The 16,038-nt window shown below is 42.8% G+C and overlaps 1 protein-coding gene across 2 annotated transcripts in view; it reads right to left on the reverse strand.

The window, feature by feature from the left end:
- LOC109640256 (uncharacterized) overlaps positions 1–16,038 on the reverse strand; it is a 42,892-nt gene that overhangs the window by 3,080 nt on the left and 23,774 nt on the right. The window contains exons 11-14 of one of the 2 annotated variants that reach the window (XM_069528807.1): positions 14,050–14,148; positions 12,419–12,609; positions 11,172–11,284; positions 8,261–8,545 (exon numbers count right to left, since the gene is read on the reverse strand). In XM_069528807.1, coding sequence (XP_069384908.1) covers positions 8,261–8,545; positions 11,172–11,284; positions 12,419–12,609; positions 14,050–14,148 — 688 coding nt within the window. Of the gene's footprint in view, positions 1–8,260; positions 8,546–11,171; positions 11,285–12,418; positions 12,610–14,043; positions 14,149–16,038 lie in introns of both variants that reach the window. The other variant, XM_069528806.1, reaches the window with a different exon arrangement.

Consider the following 16,038-nt stretch of genomic DNA (forward strand, 5'->3'; position numbering starts at 1 on the left):
TGTCACACAATCACCGGGGCAGGACCTGCACAATGGACTTGGGTAATGACCCGTTTAGCGTGCGCACATGTTGGTAGAGGTAGAAGCTTGATTTTATGTGAAAACCTGCTCTTGTAAAAGGAAAATCCATCGGTGCAAAACATCTGACAGCTGACCTGCTGTACGCTGAATTAAAAACTCTAGTTTACAGCAGCAGGAAATCAGGATGAATCTATTTGATTGAACACTGTATTTTACCTATACTCTGTAGAACATTAAATCTGGAATTATGGAGCCATGAAATGTGCCAGGAGACTCTCCTGGAAGTGTGAGACTCTCCTACAACAAGCCTTTCATACAAACTGCATCTTCAAGATATTGTGTCCTGATTAGTGTCTGGGCTGGAACAACATTCGATAACGATCATAAGCCAAAGATACGGTTCAGCTTCGGCTCGAATGAGGTTGGAGCCTGAGTTCCCGTCTGCTGTGCATCTGTCAAAAACATCCTCAAACCCGACACCTCCGCAGAAAAACAATGACGATGAGATATGGATCCCGTCTATCGGGGGCCGCGGAGCTGAAGGTGCGCACAATGAGCTCTCTTGACATGTCGGTGCCTGACAGACAGAGTCGTGTAACCCTGTGGCCCCACACTTTGTCACTGATTATAGAGCTCACTGTTCAGTAGCTCGCTCGCCTGTCATACAAAATCGCCTTGTTAATGTAGTTTCCATGTGTAAAGAGCTGTCATGGAGCTACTAAAACATTTAGACTGGGTGTCACGTTGGGACCATGCTACAGGGAGGTGGGAAGAATAAAGACACACACACACACACACAATGACAATTTTGTGAGAGCCGCCTTGAATTCTGTGAACAGCTATAAAAATATAAACTGTTCATATACACAGGAGACTGGAATGACACCGTGGACGGACAACCCCAAAACAAGCGTCTTAATTTAAGACATTTGGTTGAAGACGAGAACGTCTGTCGATGTAGGGGTCCATTTTTGAATGTGGCCCCACCTCAAGTCACTTGAAATACACACACAGGTTTTACACACACACACACACACACACACACACACACACACACACACACACACACACACACACACACACACACACACACACACACACACACACACACACACACACACACACACACACACGTTAAGTCCATTGTGTGCCTGGTACAGTAATGGGAATGTGTTCGCTAGGTAACATCAGTCAGGCGAGCTCAGGTTGCTTATAGAGGCGGTGCACCCCCCACGCACACACGGTGTATATAAGGGTAAATGGTCACACACGAACATGCATATTTGTACATGCATACACATGTATACATATCCATCCATGCTGTGATGGCAACACACACACACACACACACACACACACACACACACACACACACACACACACACACAGATACACACATGAACAGAGGGAATCGTTATCGTGTCTCTGCAGCTGCAGACATACGCCATAAATAATTGAGATTCAATTACACTGTGAGAAGATGAGCGAGGCACAGGAGGACGTACTGTGCTGCACCAGTAGGACCACTTCTTTCACAGTGACTCAGCTCAGTTTCTCTTTCTGCCTGAACCAAGTTCTTAGAGTAAAACCTGACACCGACACTCACCTCGGAGTGGAACAGCAGTATGACACTATCACCACTGAAAGCCTGTCCGTGCCTCGATCAGATGAGAGGGCAGCCACTTTATTTCATCGCCAATGATTCATTTAAATGTTTCGATTAGTGGAGTAATTGAATTTGAGGTGTGTGTTATTTTACCAAGCAATGACTGAGGAGAAAATGAGGACGAGGGCTGAGCTGAAACATCTACCTGTGTCCGTGAGGAAGGAGACGGGGCTGGGATGAAAGAAGGGGAGGGGCTTTACGTGATGTTGTGTCGAAGCTTTCCGACCTGGTGCTTTTATTTATGTCCGTCTGACAACTCAGTGACGAGCTCCTTTCCCCAACTGAGACAATAGACTCAGTCATTCACCACAAACCTTTACAGCCACTGCTCCCTCATCCTGTCCTCGGCAGGTGTTCACACATCAGATACAATCTGAGATACGGGCTTTAGGAAGTACCGGGTAGTTACTAAAGACTTCCAGCGTGACGGCTCATTTAAAACAATGTGTGGATCCCAGCAGCAGCAGAGGGAGTTGGTCCCACAGGATCGATACGATGGTAGTTTGAATGAAATTGTATTAAGTTTCCTGTGATGCGTCTCCGGACCTGTGGATTCGACGTCACTCACTTGGAAACAGATTCTCACATAAACACTTTAGTCTTTTCCTACATGAACTCAAGACGTCTGAGGGGATATTATTACAGCAGGTCGACAAAGAGAGAATCTTTTTATCTCTGATTTGAGCAAACCCACGTCGACGTTGCTTTATCAGATCCATAGGGAGTTCAGCGTTAGTTCCATTCTATGCTGATTCTCTCTAACTAAGCTCACCTCCTCCTTGTTAGCAGAGGGGACCAAACTGAAAAGGCAAAGTAGATGGTTTCTGTCATTTTAGGTAGTTCTTATCACACTGAAGGTTTTAATTAGTTATTTGATGATGTAACACAGGGTGAGACGGACTCCTGATTGGTTGACCGCATGAATCATTGGGATCTTGCTACTGTGACTCCATCCCTGGATTGCCACTGCACGGCCTCTGGCTCCAAATGTTGCCATGGGTGGTTTCTGGACAGTAGGAGGTTATGGCTTGAGATGTGAAGGAGTACACGTCAGCCTCCTCGTGACTTGTAATAATATTGCACATTAAACCTTGTTCTAAAGTTCTCTTGAGGATACAAACCTAAGAAACGGGACGAACAGTGGTAAGAAATACTGATGATTCTAACTCCCTGAGCATCAGAGGACTTTTTATTGTCTTTTTATCTCGGCTTTGTTGACTTTTATACTTTTGGCCTTGAAGGCTTTTCCCTGACTGTCGTTAACTTTGACCTTCTCCATTCACAGGAGTGACGAGCATTCGACTCATTACTGTCATTAAGATTTTGGATAAGAAACAACTTATGAAATGTTTCTCAGGATACTTCTTCTCCGTGCGTCTATTAGAAATGACAGTTCCCTTTGTTACACAGGAAGGAAAACAATGAATGCACACAACAGAACGATTTATGTCCAATCTAATCAATCCATCACTTCCCTTCACTGCAGGCATGGAGGGGAGCCCTTGCCATTCATGTTCCAGAAAAACAGGGAGGTGCGCTCCATTCATGGTTCACTCACTTCAACATTAATACCGGTTTGCCTTTGTTCACCTCTCTAGATAAACAACAAGGCGTGGGCCAAAGCTGTCATTCACTGTGCTGTACCTCTGCCTCGAGGCCGACCTGCTCAGAGTCAACCTCACCCTCAGAACTCCGCGTGCACATGTACAGGTTTTGACTACAATTATGTGAATAAAGGTTTACCCAGTGGTCATATTTGAATCTCGGTTTGAAGTTTTATAAATGGCTGCAGGCTGTTGAATGATGACTGATTAGAAAAGCCACAGTCAATCAAAAGTCCCAGAAACAAAAATGCAAACTTAAACTAAAAACTAGCTGATTTATAAGAGGACACAAAATTAAGTTCAGCCAAAGTTTAAATGACTAGTTCACCACTTCTTTTGCAGAGCCCTGAGGGTTAGGGTTAACACAGAGTGTGTACGCTTCTGCAGGACTGGAGCCCAATCTACGATCAAACAAACACCAGGAGTGGGATATCACAGGGAATAGAGCTCGACAAACAATACAGAGAACAATGGTTTCTGTTGGATTCCAAAGACATTTAAAGTCAAGTTTAAAGACCAATGGAAGTAGCTGTCCATATTAATAAGACCATAACCTATTAAAGACCGAGTACATAAAGTTTATAATATAATAATAAATGTAAAAAGTTGTTTGTAACAGGGTTTATGCTTAAACTATAACATACCAAGCCTCAATTTCTTGCTCCCTAATATCGGTATTGACATCGGCCCACAAACATCCGTATCGGTCAGGCTCTAATTGTGAGTCTTGCATTTCTGGCTTGTGTGCGACCTGAAGAATGCTTTGGTTCACAAAGACACAAAACACACACACGCATACACGCATGCAAAGCAACAGCCGGGCATCGCTGGGAAATCTGGAGTGATGTCATGAATGATTAAGATTAGCGTGGGGTTGTGTGTCAGGGGAATGCCGCTCAACACAAAGTGGAGAGGACGGAGGCAAATCTGAAAAAAATAAACAGACACTTGGTACTAAATAGGGCAGAGACGGTAAAGTCATGATCAATTAAACCAGTCACTTTTCACAGCAGGTGAGCGTGACACCACCACTGCCGACTTGTTTCATGTTTAACGACAAGTTGAGACCAGACATGAGCAGGTTGTTATGTCGTCTGTTCCCTTCAAATTATGCAACCAGTGTGAAGAACGGAGTGTGAACCAAATATTACAGTGCCTTAATTCACAGAGCGATAGAGACAACTATATTCTGTTTATGTGTGAATTACAACCCGAGCAGGGTGAAAGACAAACTTCATAATAAATCACTTTGAATTCATTCTACAACAATAGACGCAGCAAACCAATGAAAATGAGTGATTATTAGACTTTACTCAAGAATGCCATGTGGGCAGCTGCATGACCACAGGAATATCTACGACTTTCAAGCTGCTTTACGAACTTCACTTAACTCCAAACGTTTTCTTCAAATTCTCTGGAGGGGCTTAATGTGCATGTGCAATTTCAAGGTGAAGACGTGTTTTAAGGTTTGGATAAGTTTAGATTCAGGTTAAAGTTAAGGGGTTTTATCGGTTAAGTTGTATTTATGGTTATGAGGTTAGATGAAGTCGTCAGGAAATAAATGCAGTAAATGTACGTCCTCTGAAGTCATGCTGACAATACTGTGTGTGTGTTTGATCTGTCATCCATCCAGTATCCGCACTAAGCTGTTACATAACACCGCTACACCTGCATCTTAACAATTCCCATTACAATGGCAGATGTAGTGTGTGTGTGTGTGTGTGTGTGTGTGTGTGTGTGCTTGGCTGTGTGATTTACAATTATTCATGCAGATGATTATAAACTGGATTTATTTTGCGTTGTGTTTCGTCACATGAAAGATCATCACACACATGAACAACAGGGTCACAACAACAACGACACATGACCTCATATCGGATGTTGCACACTTTAAAAATGAAGTGACAGTTGCACATGTATGTAAACAACGCGCACACAAACACAATTCCCCAGGGAGAGGAGACGAGAGCTGAGTACGGGACAGGAGAGCGGCTCCCACACTGCTGAACATGCAGCCGATAACACCGGGGATCAGATGACAAGCTGCAGCCAACACACACAACTACACCCACTCACACACGCTCATGCAGTATGCACAGACATGAATCACTTCTTTTTAACCTGTGCAGCTCTCACAGGCTGCAGGAGTCACAATTGTGTCAGTGACTTTTTCTACCTGAGCATAAAGATCAACTTCTATTGATGTTGTCATGCTCAAGAAAACCAAACAACAACTTAACATGGCAGCTGACACACTAACAAACGCTCACAGGTTGTGCAGCTGAGAACTTTGCATTGGCTTCCATTAATCGTGGACAGCTGAACCAAAACCTCATCCCCGACCTTAACCAACCGTGGAACCATGATTGTTGAACACCGCGTCTAAAAGTAAAATGATCTTAATGACAGGGGAGAGCAAATATGTGTCTAAAACAAGTGTCTGTCTGTGCGTCTCTAAGTCTCAGAATACTGGTTGAGCTTGATATCTGGGACCGTGTCTCTCATGTGTTCCTCGATGAGCCGTCTATGTCACAACGCTCGTAACTCACTCATCAAGACCAGAGGACAGACAGGCCTGAGATCTGTGAGGGGGGGGGGGGCGAGATGCAGCCGTTTCAGACCATTAAAGATAAATTCAATTCCTGACAAGACTGGTTTTCAAAGCACAGGAAACTAAATGACGTGATGTCATGTGTTGCGTCATGTCCTGGGTTTGAACTTGACCTTTGTGACCTGTCATCCTCTCCCACTCAGTCATTCACGTCTATAAAAACTTGTAGGATGAAGGTGAAGAGATGCAGGAACTCTATATTGTTACATTTACAGGGGGAATAAACACCATATAACATAACGGGGTGAAGTCAAACTGCACAGTAAAAGGCTGTTGGCTGCAGTAAAAAGTAAATTGAATCCATCTGATAATTCACGTTTCCTCCACAACAAATATTAATCTCTGGGTGGGAGTCTCTCTGTTTGAAAGGAAAAACAAAGTAGGTGAGAGAGCGCCTCAAACAACTCTGCCCCCTGATGTGACTCCCTGCATGAGAGAAGTCCTGGAAAGAGGCAAAGTAATTTCAGGGTTTTTGTGCATCAGGGCCTCCGGCAAACAGATACAGTCCATCACTGCGGGGGTGAAGACAGGACGGCTGAGCTCATCTTCCTGCACGTCGGCAGTATTTCCTGCTTTCCCACACATAAGAAACAAGCCACTGACTCACATATATATATATATATATATATTTATATATATTCCACAGAGGGCAGGTGTACATACGCACATATCATAGAAAGTCGTTCTGACGTTAGTGGAGTTGTGTTCACCTCCCAGGAGGTTTTTGGGAGGGACATATACAGAAGGTGTGTGACTTACCCAACAGGAAACTACAGGTTTATTCTAGTGCTGTGGTGAACCCACCCTGTCCTGCTGTAAAACGTTACGGAAAACACAGCGGTGGGGTTATCTGTTTCTGTGTTTCTGTCTCTCTGTCCCTCACACACACACACACACACTCGTCTCATAAACCCATTACGAAGACCATAAAAACATCAGTGGGATCCATTTACACACAGTGTTTTTACACAGGTGTTAACACAAGTCAATGACTTCGAAAGTCACCTGAGTGTCACGCTGTGGTTCACTGGTGCAGGGGGGGCGGAGCACAGCAGTCAAAGTCACATGCTCTTGTTTTCACAGAATCGAAGGTTCATCGGAGTGAAACTGATGTAGAATGAAGAATGTGTCTGTTTTAAGCTCTGAACTATTTACACACATTCCTACAGTTACAAAAATAACTACAATTATTTGTTTTGTTTCACTGGTTTTATCGACGTAGAAACAATCTAAAGATCTGCAGAGTCTGTCTTTTCTTTCGCTTCTGTCCACAGAGGTGCCAAGAGGTTTGTCTGGCAGCTCTGTGCTCGATCGGTGTGACGATGTGACGAGTCACTGTCTGTAAAATCAGCAAACTTCCTACCTCGGGTCCTCAAACCATAATTACAGACTGACATGTTGTGTTTGACGGCCTGAAACATGATCTGCTTTGTGATGTGGTTAGTTCGGTTTATTACACTGGACCACAGCTTTCCTCTTCAGCCATCATCAGTCAGAAAATGGGATTATTCGGGAAGTTTGATCTCGTTAGTTACAGATAAGGTTCATCCAACACGGATCCCCAAGTCCAGCAAACGTATGATTGATGTTGTTGGAGGTTTTAAAAGATTCTTCATTTTATGGTTAATGGAAACTGACGTTACAAATCCCTTGATGTCTGTAGTCACTCAGGCCAAACTGATTGACACAGCGTCCTGCGTTACCTGCTGCTTGTTGGTCTCAGTGCATTTGAGTATGCAGAATTATGTCCCATCTTCTAACATGGAGGAGGCACGGGTTATAACCGGTACCGCAGCCAGAGGATGATCAGAACACTTTGACTTCACTTTTGGAAGCCATCATGTCGTTATCTTTATATTCAGGTACTAAATGTCTAAGGCGTCACGCAGTGTAAAGGTAAAACAAAAGAGATACTGGGATATGAGCAGAGATAACATCTGTCCGACATGATTTAAAACCCAACACATGAGTAAAGGTAGGTGCTGGTTTGTATTGTTTCATGTAGCCTCCCCTCGATAAGAGCAATGCAAACATTAGTATGCAGCGCAGGCATTTGTGGTTCAGTGATGCATAAATCATCTCAAGTTATTTTTAAAATATAATCTAGGATAAATTAGTTTCATCCCACTGGGTGGAGACTCAAATGTAAATACCAAACTTTGCCCTTGGGCTGTGTGGGTACCGTCTAACAACCATCACTGTCGTTACTTTCAAGGAAACTTCTTTTCTTGTTGTTGAGGAGTTTAGGAGTTTACATGAAGAAGAGAGAGAGACATGGGGGGAGTAGAGCAGCTCTCACGATGGCCGCCTGCCTCTCTGCTTGTTCTCACAGTTGGATAAAACTCATCCGACACTCACCTAATGAAAGCCATCCTGGGTGTATCTTGCTGCTTGGGTTCCGGTCCACTTTGAGAAGCTCCGGATGACGGAGGATTTGAAGCCGTGCTGGAGGACAACGGACGGAGAGTAGAGGAGCGGAGCGATGAAGGAGGAAAAGGGGAAGACGGAAGAGGGGTCTGGTTTGACGGGTTCTTTCCATGTCGTAGGAGACGGAGGGACTTGACCCTGATGCTGTGGTGAGCGTGATGACGGGCTGCCTTGCCCACAGGTCCTGTTGCCGCTCTCTTGAAGGTTTGTTCTGCTCTGGAAACAAAACACACAGATTTATAGCCAATCACAAATAACTTTGCAAACAGTGTTTAAGCAATTCATTAATAACTCATTTACTAAAGGCTTGTATCAATTAGTGCATCACATTATTAACTGATTTATGAACTCGGTACGAAAGTAAAGAAAGCAACCGGATTTTAAAACAAACTATTTGCAGTATGATTGAAAAACCACTCCTGCTTTTCTCTTTATGTTTACTATCAGTGACAAAACAACCTCACTCCATCACATGATGGTAAAAGAACTGTGGGGATGTTGTCAAGTGGTTTACGAGAGTGTGGAGGAGAGGACACGCTCAGTTTCATGTTCTTTCACATAAAAAACACGGAAGCAATGACCTCCGCCAAGGAGGTTTGTTTGTTAGTAGGAAAAACTACTGGACGAGTGACCACAAAAGGAGCTGGAAGGATCTGGTATAAGTCGGGGAAGAACCTGTTAAAACAGATCTAGATCAGGGCACAGATAAAGGATATGAAAGAAATGTAAGTCTTTATGCTGATCCAACAAAGTAAATCTCTAGCGGGACTTTGTTCTGGAGATAGAAGTTATCAACTGTCAAACTATAAACGTGTATGTGCATATGAACCTGCTGAGGCAGGAAAGCGAGCAGGGGGTTTCTGAGAGACAGATGCCACAAAGGAGCGTAAAACATTCCTGCTATTGTTTGAACGTTCTCCTCCAGTCGCTCGCCTCGTGTTTTGTCTGCTGGTTTCTTCACAAATTCAACATGTCTGATGAATAATTCTGACAGGATTCCTCCCTGACAAAGACCGGGGCAGTTACAGTACACAGACAGACATGTCACATGGTCATGGTATAATGTCAAGTGACTGTGGTATTCAGGTGGTGTGACCCCTCAGGCTAAGTGATGTCACCAATCTCTGAACTTTGACCCTTACAAAGAGGGTCCCACTTAACCACGACTGATAAGATCTGAGTTCTCCACGTGATTCTTCTTTGAGGTTGCAGCTGTGTCGGTTCACAGACTCCGCTTCTAACCACGATATAAATACAACGCAAATAGAGAAAATTCATTTACACGCAAAATAACATCTACAGATTATGACAAATTACAAATATTAAACTCAGTGTAATCCTTTCTGTATTCATATTGATCAAACTTTTACTAAATCCACCACTACACTTCATTGGGCCCTAAAATGAAGTGTAGAGAAGAGTAATGGTTCACGAGGTATATGAGCCACATACAGACACAGATTTCTGGAATTAGTTGATAGACAGATGCTGCAAAAGGCTGAAATATCAAACATAATCAAAAAGGGATTTTTGAAGTTTATATCTCTCACGTATTTCATCTTCTTTGTCCCTCCTTGTTCCACCTCTCACTCAACGTGTCTTGACGATTGTCATGTTTGGTTTCATTCTGTTCACATGAAACAACTTTTCAGCACCTGACAAAAAGCTTTGTCCAGTTCCCTCCTCTGCTGGTAGTTTTCCACCCAATTACAATAATCCTCCGAGTGACCCCCGATGACCCCTGATGACCCACAGCCTGGTTAAAACAACCTAAACCACTTGACACAAAGACTTAAGAGGCGAGGAATGACAAGTATGCTCGAAACAGAGGGACATACACGTGCATGCACACACACGGACGCACACACGGCTCTAACACGAGAGTGACAGCCTTTTGTTACGAGCAGTGGGCTTGTCAGAGGAAAAAACAACATTACAATGAGAGGATTAGGAAACCATTGTGAAATTCAAAGTGCTACTGGAAAACCAGTAACGATAACTTTCAGCTGGTATGTAAATCACATGGTTTTGAATAAAAGAGGTTGACGTCACACAGAGTCCAGTGTGGAATCATCTGCACTTACAACAGACATGTACAGAGGGAACATGTGAGGTGAGTGTGGAGGGCAAACAAAGGTGAAACTGTACAAACAGTAAGGAACAGGACAAGTGTTAAACAACTTGTCTTCCCCAGCCTTTGGTCGTATTTGCAAAAGATTTGAATGACAATAAATACAGAAAATATATATATATATATATATATATATATATATATATATATATATGTGTGTGTGTACTTAAACTCCTCCAAAACATCTGACTTCAGTCTGCAATGGGAACCTGTGTTTACTAATGACTCTTTAGTAAACACAGGTTCTTGGCACTGATGGAAACGTGACGACTGGGTGAACACACTAACTTGGCAAGACAGTGAGGTGAGATTATGCCAGAGTTTAAACTCCTCTACTGGCAAAGGAAAATGAGTCAACAGCCTTTTATCAGAGTGTTGGAAAAAAATACATATACTTGCTGAATCTGGGGTAAAAGAGTTATTGTTTTTATTGGTTTTTAGTTCACACAACCTAAGATCACTGCAGGGGAAATGTTGACGGATCAACTGATGGGATATGAAGTCATGTGTTTTGTTTGTGTTCCTCAAAGACTCACAAAAGAAAAAATTACGGAGGTTGGAGGTTTGAATCTAAAAATGACATCAAAAGAGTGAAGAGTTACAGCAGGTTTCTGTATCTGGTTGTATTATGTTGTACAGGTGTTCATGTTATTGTGTCCACCCTCAGAGTGAAGGCGTGTCACGTTTGTGAGGTTTAACCTTTGTCCTCACCTGTCACTTTTCCCACCACTGGCTGTATCTGTCACTGTGACATCACCACCACTCCCCTGCACCGTCGGCTGGTGGGCTCTGCCCTCCTGCTGGCTCCGCCTCTTGGATCTGATCTGAGGATATGGGGGGGGGGGGGGAGAAGAGGAAAGGTGTAAGAACTGTGGTCAGACCCCTCGACACCCTCTCCCTCCCTACACACCTTCACTCTGTTTTACACTTACTTTCACTTATTTCTCCTCCAGATGATTTGGCTTCACTTTTGCGAAGCTATCATGTCGTCCATCTTTATATTTTTATGCTGCAGAGCCTATAAACCTTTACTTCCTGTGAGTTTGGGGATGTGAACACTGGGGTACCACACATGCACTGTACATCCAATCAGCTGTATAGCCACATGTCACTAGGCTGTTGCTCCTGAACCTTTTGATGGATGTGACTGTTTTACTTTATGACCCAAACTGATTTGATTTATTCATTTCTAACTGATATAACCTGCTAACACCTCGTTCAGTCCTCCTCTACTGTCTGACGTGCTGCAGCTGCTACTGTGCTGGCAGCAACAACACAAACACCTCAGCTCAACCGTTCAGAAAACCCCTGTCACCAAATATTATGAAAACTCACCACTGTAAGAAAGGAGATAAGCTCGGCTGTGTTAAAAGTGCTTTATATCAGATGCTAGCTTAGTGAGCCTTGCTGCCCAGGCCGGTTTTAGCTGGAGGATTTGGCGTCTAAATGGAGCTGTTAAAACTCTGGTTGTCAGACACTTGGTTCTTTGTTCGAGGCTTTCACACTGCCGGCTCTCAGTGGATTCTGATTTCTTTATTGGCTAAAGACAACCTCATACTGTTTAGGAGAGAGAGCGTTTGAGAGAGTCTCCAGATGGCAGGCAGGCAGTGCAGACCAATGATCCCTGGGATTGCAGTTCAGCTGAAAGGACACAGCGTAAACAATTCCTCACTGCATAACGTGCATTGTTTGGTTATGAATCAGAGTGAAGGGCATTTTTTTCAATGCAACAACCACAAACACCAGCACAAAGTGTTTCAGCTCAAGGACACAGACAGTTTCCAAGTGCACCTTTTATTTTTGTTGTGCTCAGTGTTGCTAACATGAGTGTAATTTATTACTCTGGTGCACAATAGAATGACTTATTTTAGAGAATGTGCTACAGTATACAGGTCTCAAGCAATGATTATCGCTGTACAAACAAGTGGAGATTTACCTGAGCTTTAACTGAGATTTACCTGAGCTTTTGTTAGAGAAGCTGCGGTCCGGCTCCTGAAAACCCGTCCAGGTGCAGGACTACGCTGTCTGGGCTTCACTTGTGCTTGTGAACTCTTCTCTTCAGACCGCTGTCGGCCCATCGGGTCGATCAGGTACCGCTGGGCCAGACGCATCACGCGGGTCAGGACACTCTTAGCTCTGGTAACTGAGTCTGTGGACACAAAAAAAAATGATTCAACATCTACTTTTGTGTTTCAAAGCCCTGTCGTATAGAGAATGTAATTTCAGGCAGTATAAAAACGTAAATACTCAGACTTATTATAATCACATCCTCGTTTTATGGGCATCCACTGCTGAGCACCACTCAATTACAAACTCCTGTGGACAATCCTGTGATACTGTTGAGCGTGTTGCAGTAATAAAATAAGTTATCATTCTATTACAGGCATACCCCGACTGAAACGCTCTATGTGGTTGTGTACGTGTGTTTTGGTGCATGAATGTGTCCTTGTTACGCACAAATGAATGTTATCAGTGGCTCACCATGTTTACACAGGGGGCCGAATCTGCCTGCTTAGGCAAGCTGTGAACACAAAGACCCACTTATACAATGTACTGTCTGTGTTTGTGTTCGAGCACGCTCATGCATATACAGACAGACACAGAAATGTATAACACAATGTGTATAACACAAGGAGTGCATGAGATTTTAACAGTGATTTACTAAACATGGTGTATTGGAATGAGAAGCATATGTGCGTCAACATCCTGATAACAGGAAGGGAAACCTAACTTCAGCATTGCTTCAGCAACGGACAGCGTCATTATAGAAGTACACACATATTCTACGAAGAATACTTACAAGTAACGTGGACAGCTTACTGCATTTGTCAAAAATACCACTAGCATATATTATAATACATTAATCTTTTGTTTGGCAACTGAAAACTCAGGATATAACAACAACTTAGGCTGTTAAGAGATTAAGATTCTTCAGCCATGCAAGCAGCTCTGTAAAGATTTACTGAAGCACAGTCAGAGGAGGATTACCAAAACCATTAATGTATGTACACAGTTTTAATGTGAACAATAACTTCTGGGTAAGATTTATCTTCTAAAGCACAAAGGCAATCCATCTACTAGTTATCATCTTTATGGACACCATACATAATTGTGCAAAAGTTCTCAACAGTGCATCAAACCAGAGCCTGTTGCTAACATGGCTAAAAACATATTATGACATTGACGTTGTATTTTCCGTTTCACAAAGTCTAAGAAAACTTTACTGACTTACCTTTAAAATAGTTAAAAGTAAGAGTAGAGAACTAAGTGTTTAAGTTAGCTGATCAAAACCAGTTTAGCTAAGATATGATCAAGGAATTTTATTGAAACTTCATTACAACTTCAGTCCACTGTGAGACAGGCTTCTGCATGTCAACGTTGTGTACGTGGCTCTGTCCTACACTGAACCCTCTGAATTGTGATTCAGTACAACTGGCGGCTTTCTTCCTGTATTAGAGTCCATTCACGAGCTGACATATATGGATGTGATAGGTCTCGACCTGTTGTGTAGACTAATGATGTAATCGCACACATGAAAAACACAACGGGACACTTGTTAGAATCACAAACACGCAGGACACACCCTCACCCTTCCCAGTGGTTTTTCCTCCTTCTGACAACGCTGGTGCATTTTCTTCATCTTCTCTGATTTGGATCGACGTTGAGGCCGTCTGCTTCTCGCACATATCTGAAAAAACAATAACATCCAAATTCAATACACAGTATTTTGGTTCACATTATCATACACTTATAGCGATGCACTTAGAATTGCCTTATGGACTTTTCATGTCGTTGTATTTAGAATCGCAATTGTCGCATATACCCGAACAACATATCAAGTTAATTTCTTTTCTAATAGAACAATTTCAAATTTTTTGAAAATATCGTTTAGTGGCTACACGATTTTTGCTGACGCACAACAGTAAACTGTGGTCACCTCCTCCTGTCTCAGTGGAATATGTTTCATGTCATGTATAGTATGCCATAAAAAAACACTTCCACATTTCCTTCACTTTCTGGACCCGCAGCTCAACTTCACATCTATCCATTCAGTATGGAGCTGGAGCCAGCAGTTGGTTAGCTTAGCACAAACATTGGACACAGGCGGTAATAGCTTAACTAGGTTTGTCGAAAGTTAACAACAATCCACTCAACAACAGATCTTAGCAGACAAACAATTCCTCGTTCTTACACACGATAATGACTCTAAACAACAAAGAAATGGGTTTTCACAGGTTCAGTTGTTTTTTGAGTTACCGTTCATGATGTCTTTAGGCTTAAGCAAGTCACTGGACAGATCAATAGTAGAATCAATTATTTTGGAAAATTCTCGATTCTCCATTAGTGTTTGATCTACACGTCTAGTTCACCCCTGTGGCTGAGTGCGGTTGTGTGGGTTTGGTCATGTCAGAGGGCAGGGGTGATGTTGGCTTGTCATTTTTTCAGTGTCTATCAGTATTTAACATGAGCTCTGAGGATAAGGCTTCCCCCACCAAACAGGAAGAGGCAGTGATAAAGTGCGAGGTCTTTGTAGAGTCCTGAGTGGGGTTATCTTTGATGTTAAAACAACTCCATCTCCCAGACACACCCTCCCCCCTCACTTAGCCCATGGCTTCTTTCCTCCCTGCGATCTGTCTCAATCACTGTCAGACATCGGTTAAGGAGAGGTTCCCCTCCACAGCCACATGCCAACATCAAAACACTGACATGTCACAGCTCGTCTCCTGTTAGCCACCCAACGACTGACTGGAGAGAAACATATGGCATTAGCGTATTCACTCAACTACAAATAAAGGAGGGGAATTAATGTTTGTCCGTATGTATAAGTACAAAATTAATCCTTCAGCAAATCCACTTTACAGACTGGTGAAGGCCACAGAATTAAACTTTTATCACTCGCATATTATCGGTAAGTTTGTTGTGTTTGTATTCTGAGGTTTAAGTGGCGGAAGGTAAAAGTCTCTATATTGAGTATATGAACAGCCATAGTAAGTATTGTTATATCTACATCAGAGTAGGTGTTGTTAAAAAAGACGACAGAAACTAATGAGAGTACACTGAGAATCTGTTTTCACAGAGACAACATAGTCAAATATATACCCACACAAACAGACAGGAGCCTCGACACTGCTGAGCTCACCTGTTCAGTTTCTGTATGACTCACAGTCGTAATGAGAAGGTCTGAATGTTTGTGTGTGTGATTTATTGCTGAAACTAGGCCTCGTGCAGGTTCAGTGTTTCTGCTCTGTCTGGAGCTGCAAACCAGCATTTTCATTCTTACACCGTCTGAGTGCTTCTTTTTTTTTAAACGCTGAATGTCATAATATGAACAACAAGTCAGGTGTCTGATATCCGATTGTCGTCCATTTATTTGTTTGTCAGCAGGATTACTCAAAAAAACTACCTGATGGATTTCCACACAACTTCGAGGGATGGGACATGGGCCAGGAAAGAATGGATCTAGTGGATTTAACTGGGTTTCATAAGGGGACCATTGGTTCTTGGAGTTCCATTCTAGCTGTGTATGAACTCATAAATGTACATATCCAGTGTATTTCTAATATTGACTGACTCCTTT

Source organism: Paralichthys olivaceus, chromosome 7, assembly GCF_024713975.1.
Source record: "Paralichthys olivaceus isolate ysfri-2021 chromosome 7, ASM2471397v2, whole genome shotgun sequence".
NCBI classification, from domain to species: domain Eukaryota; kingdom Metazoa; phylum Chordata; class Actinopteri; order Pleuronectiformes; family Paralichthyidae; genus Paralichthys; species Paralichthys olivaceus.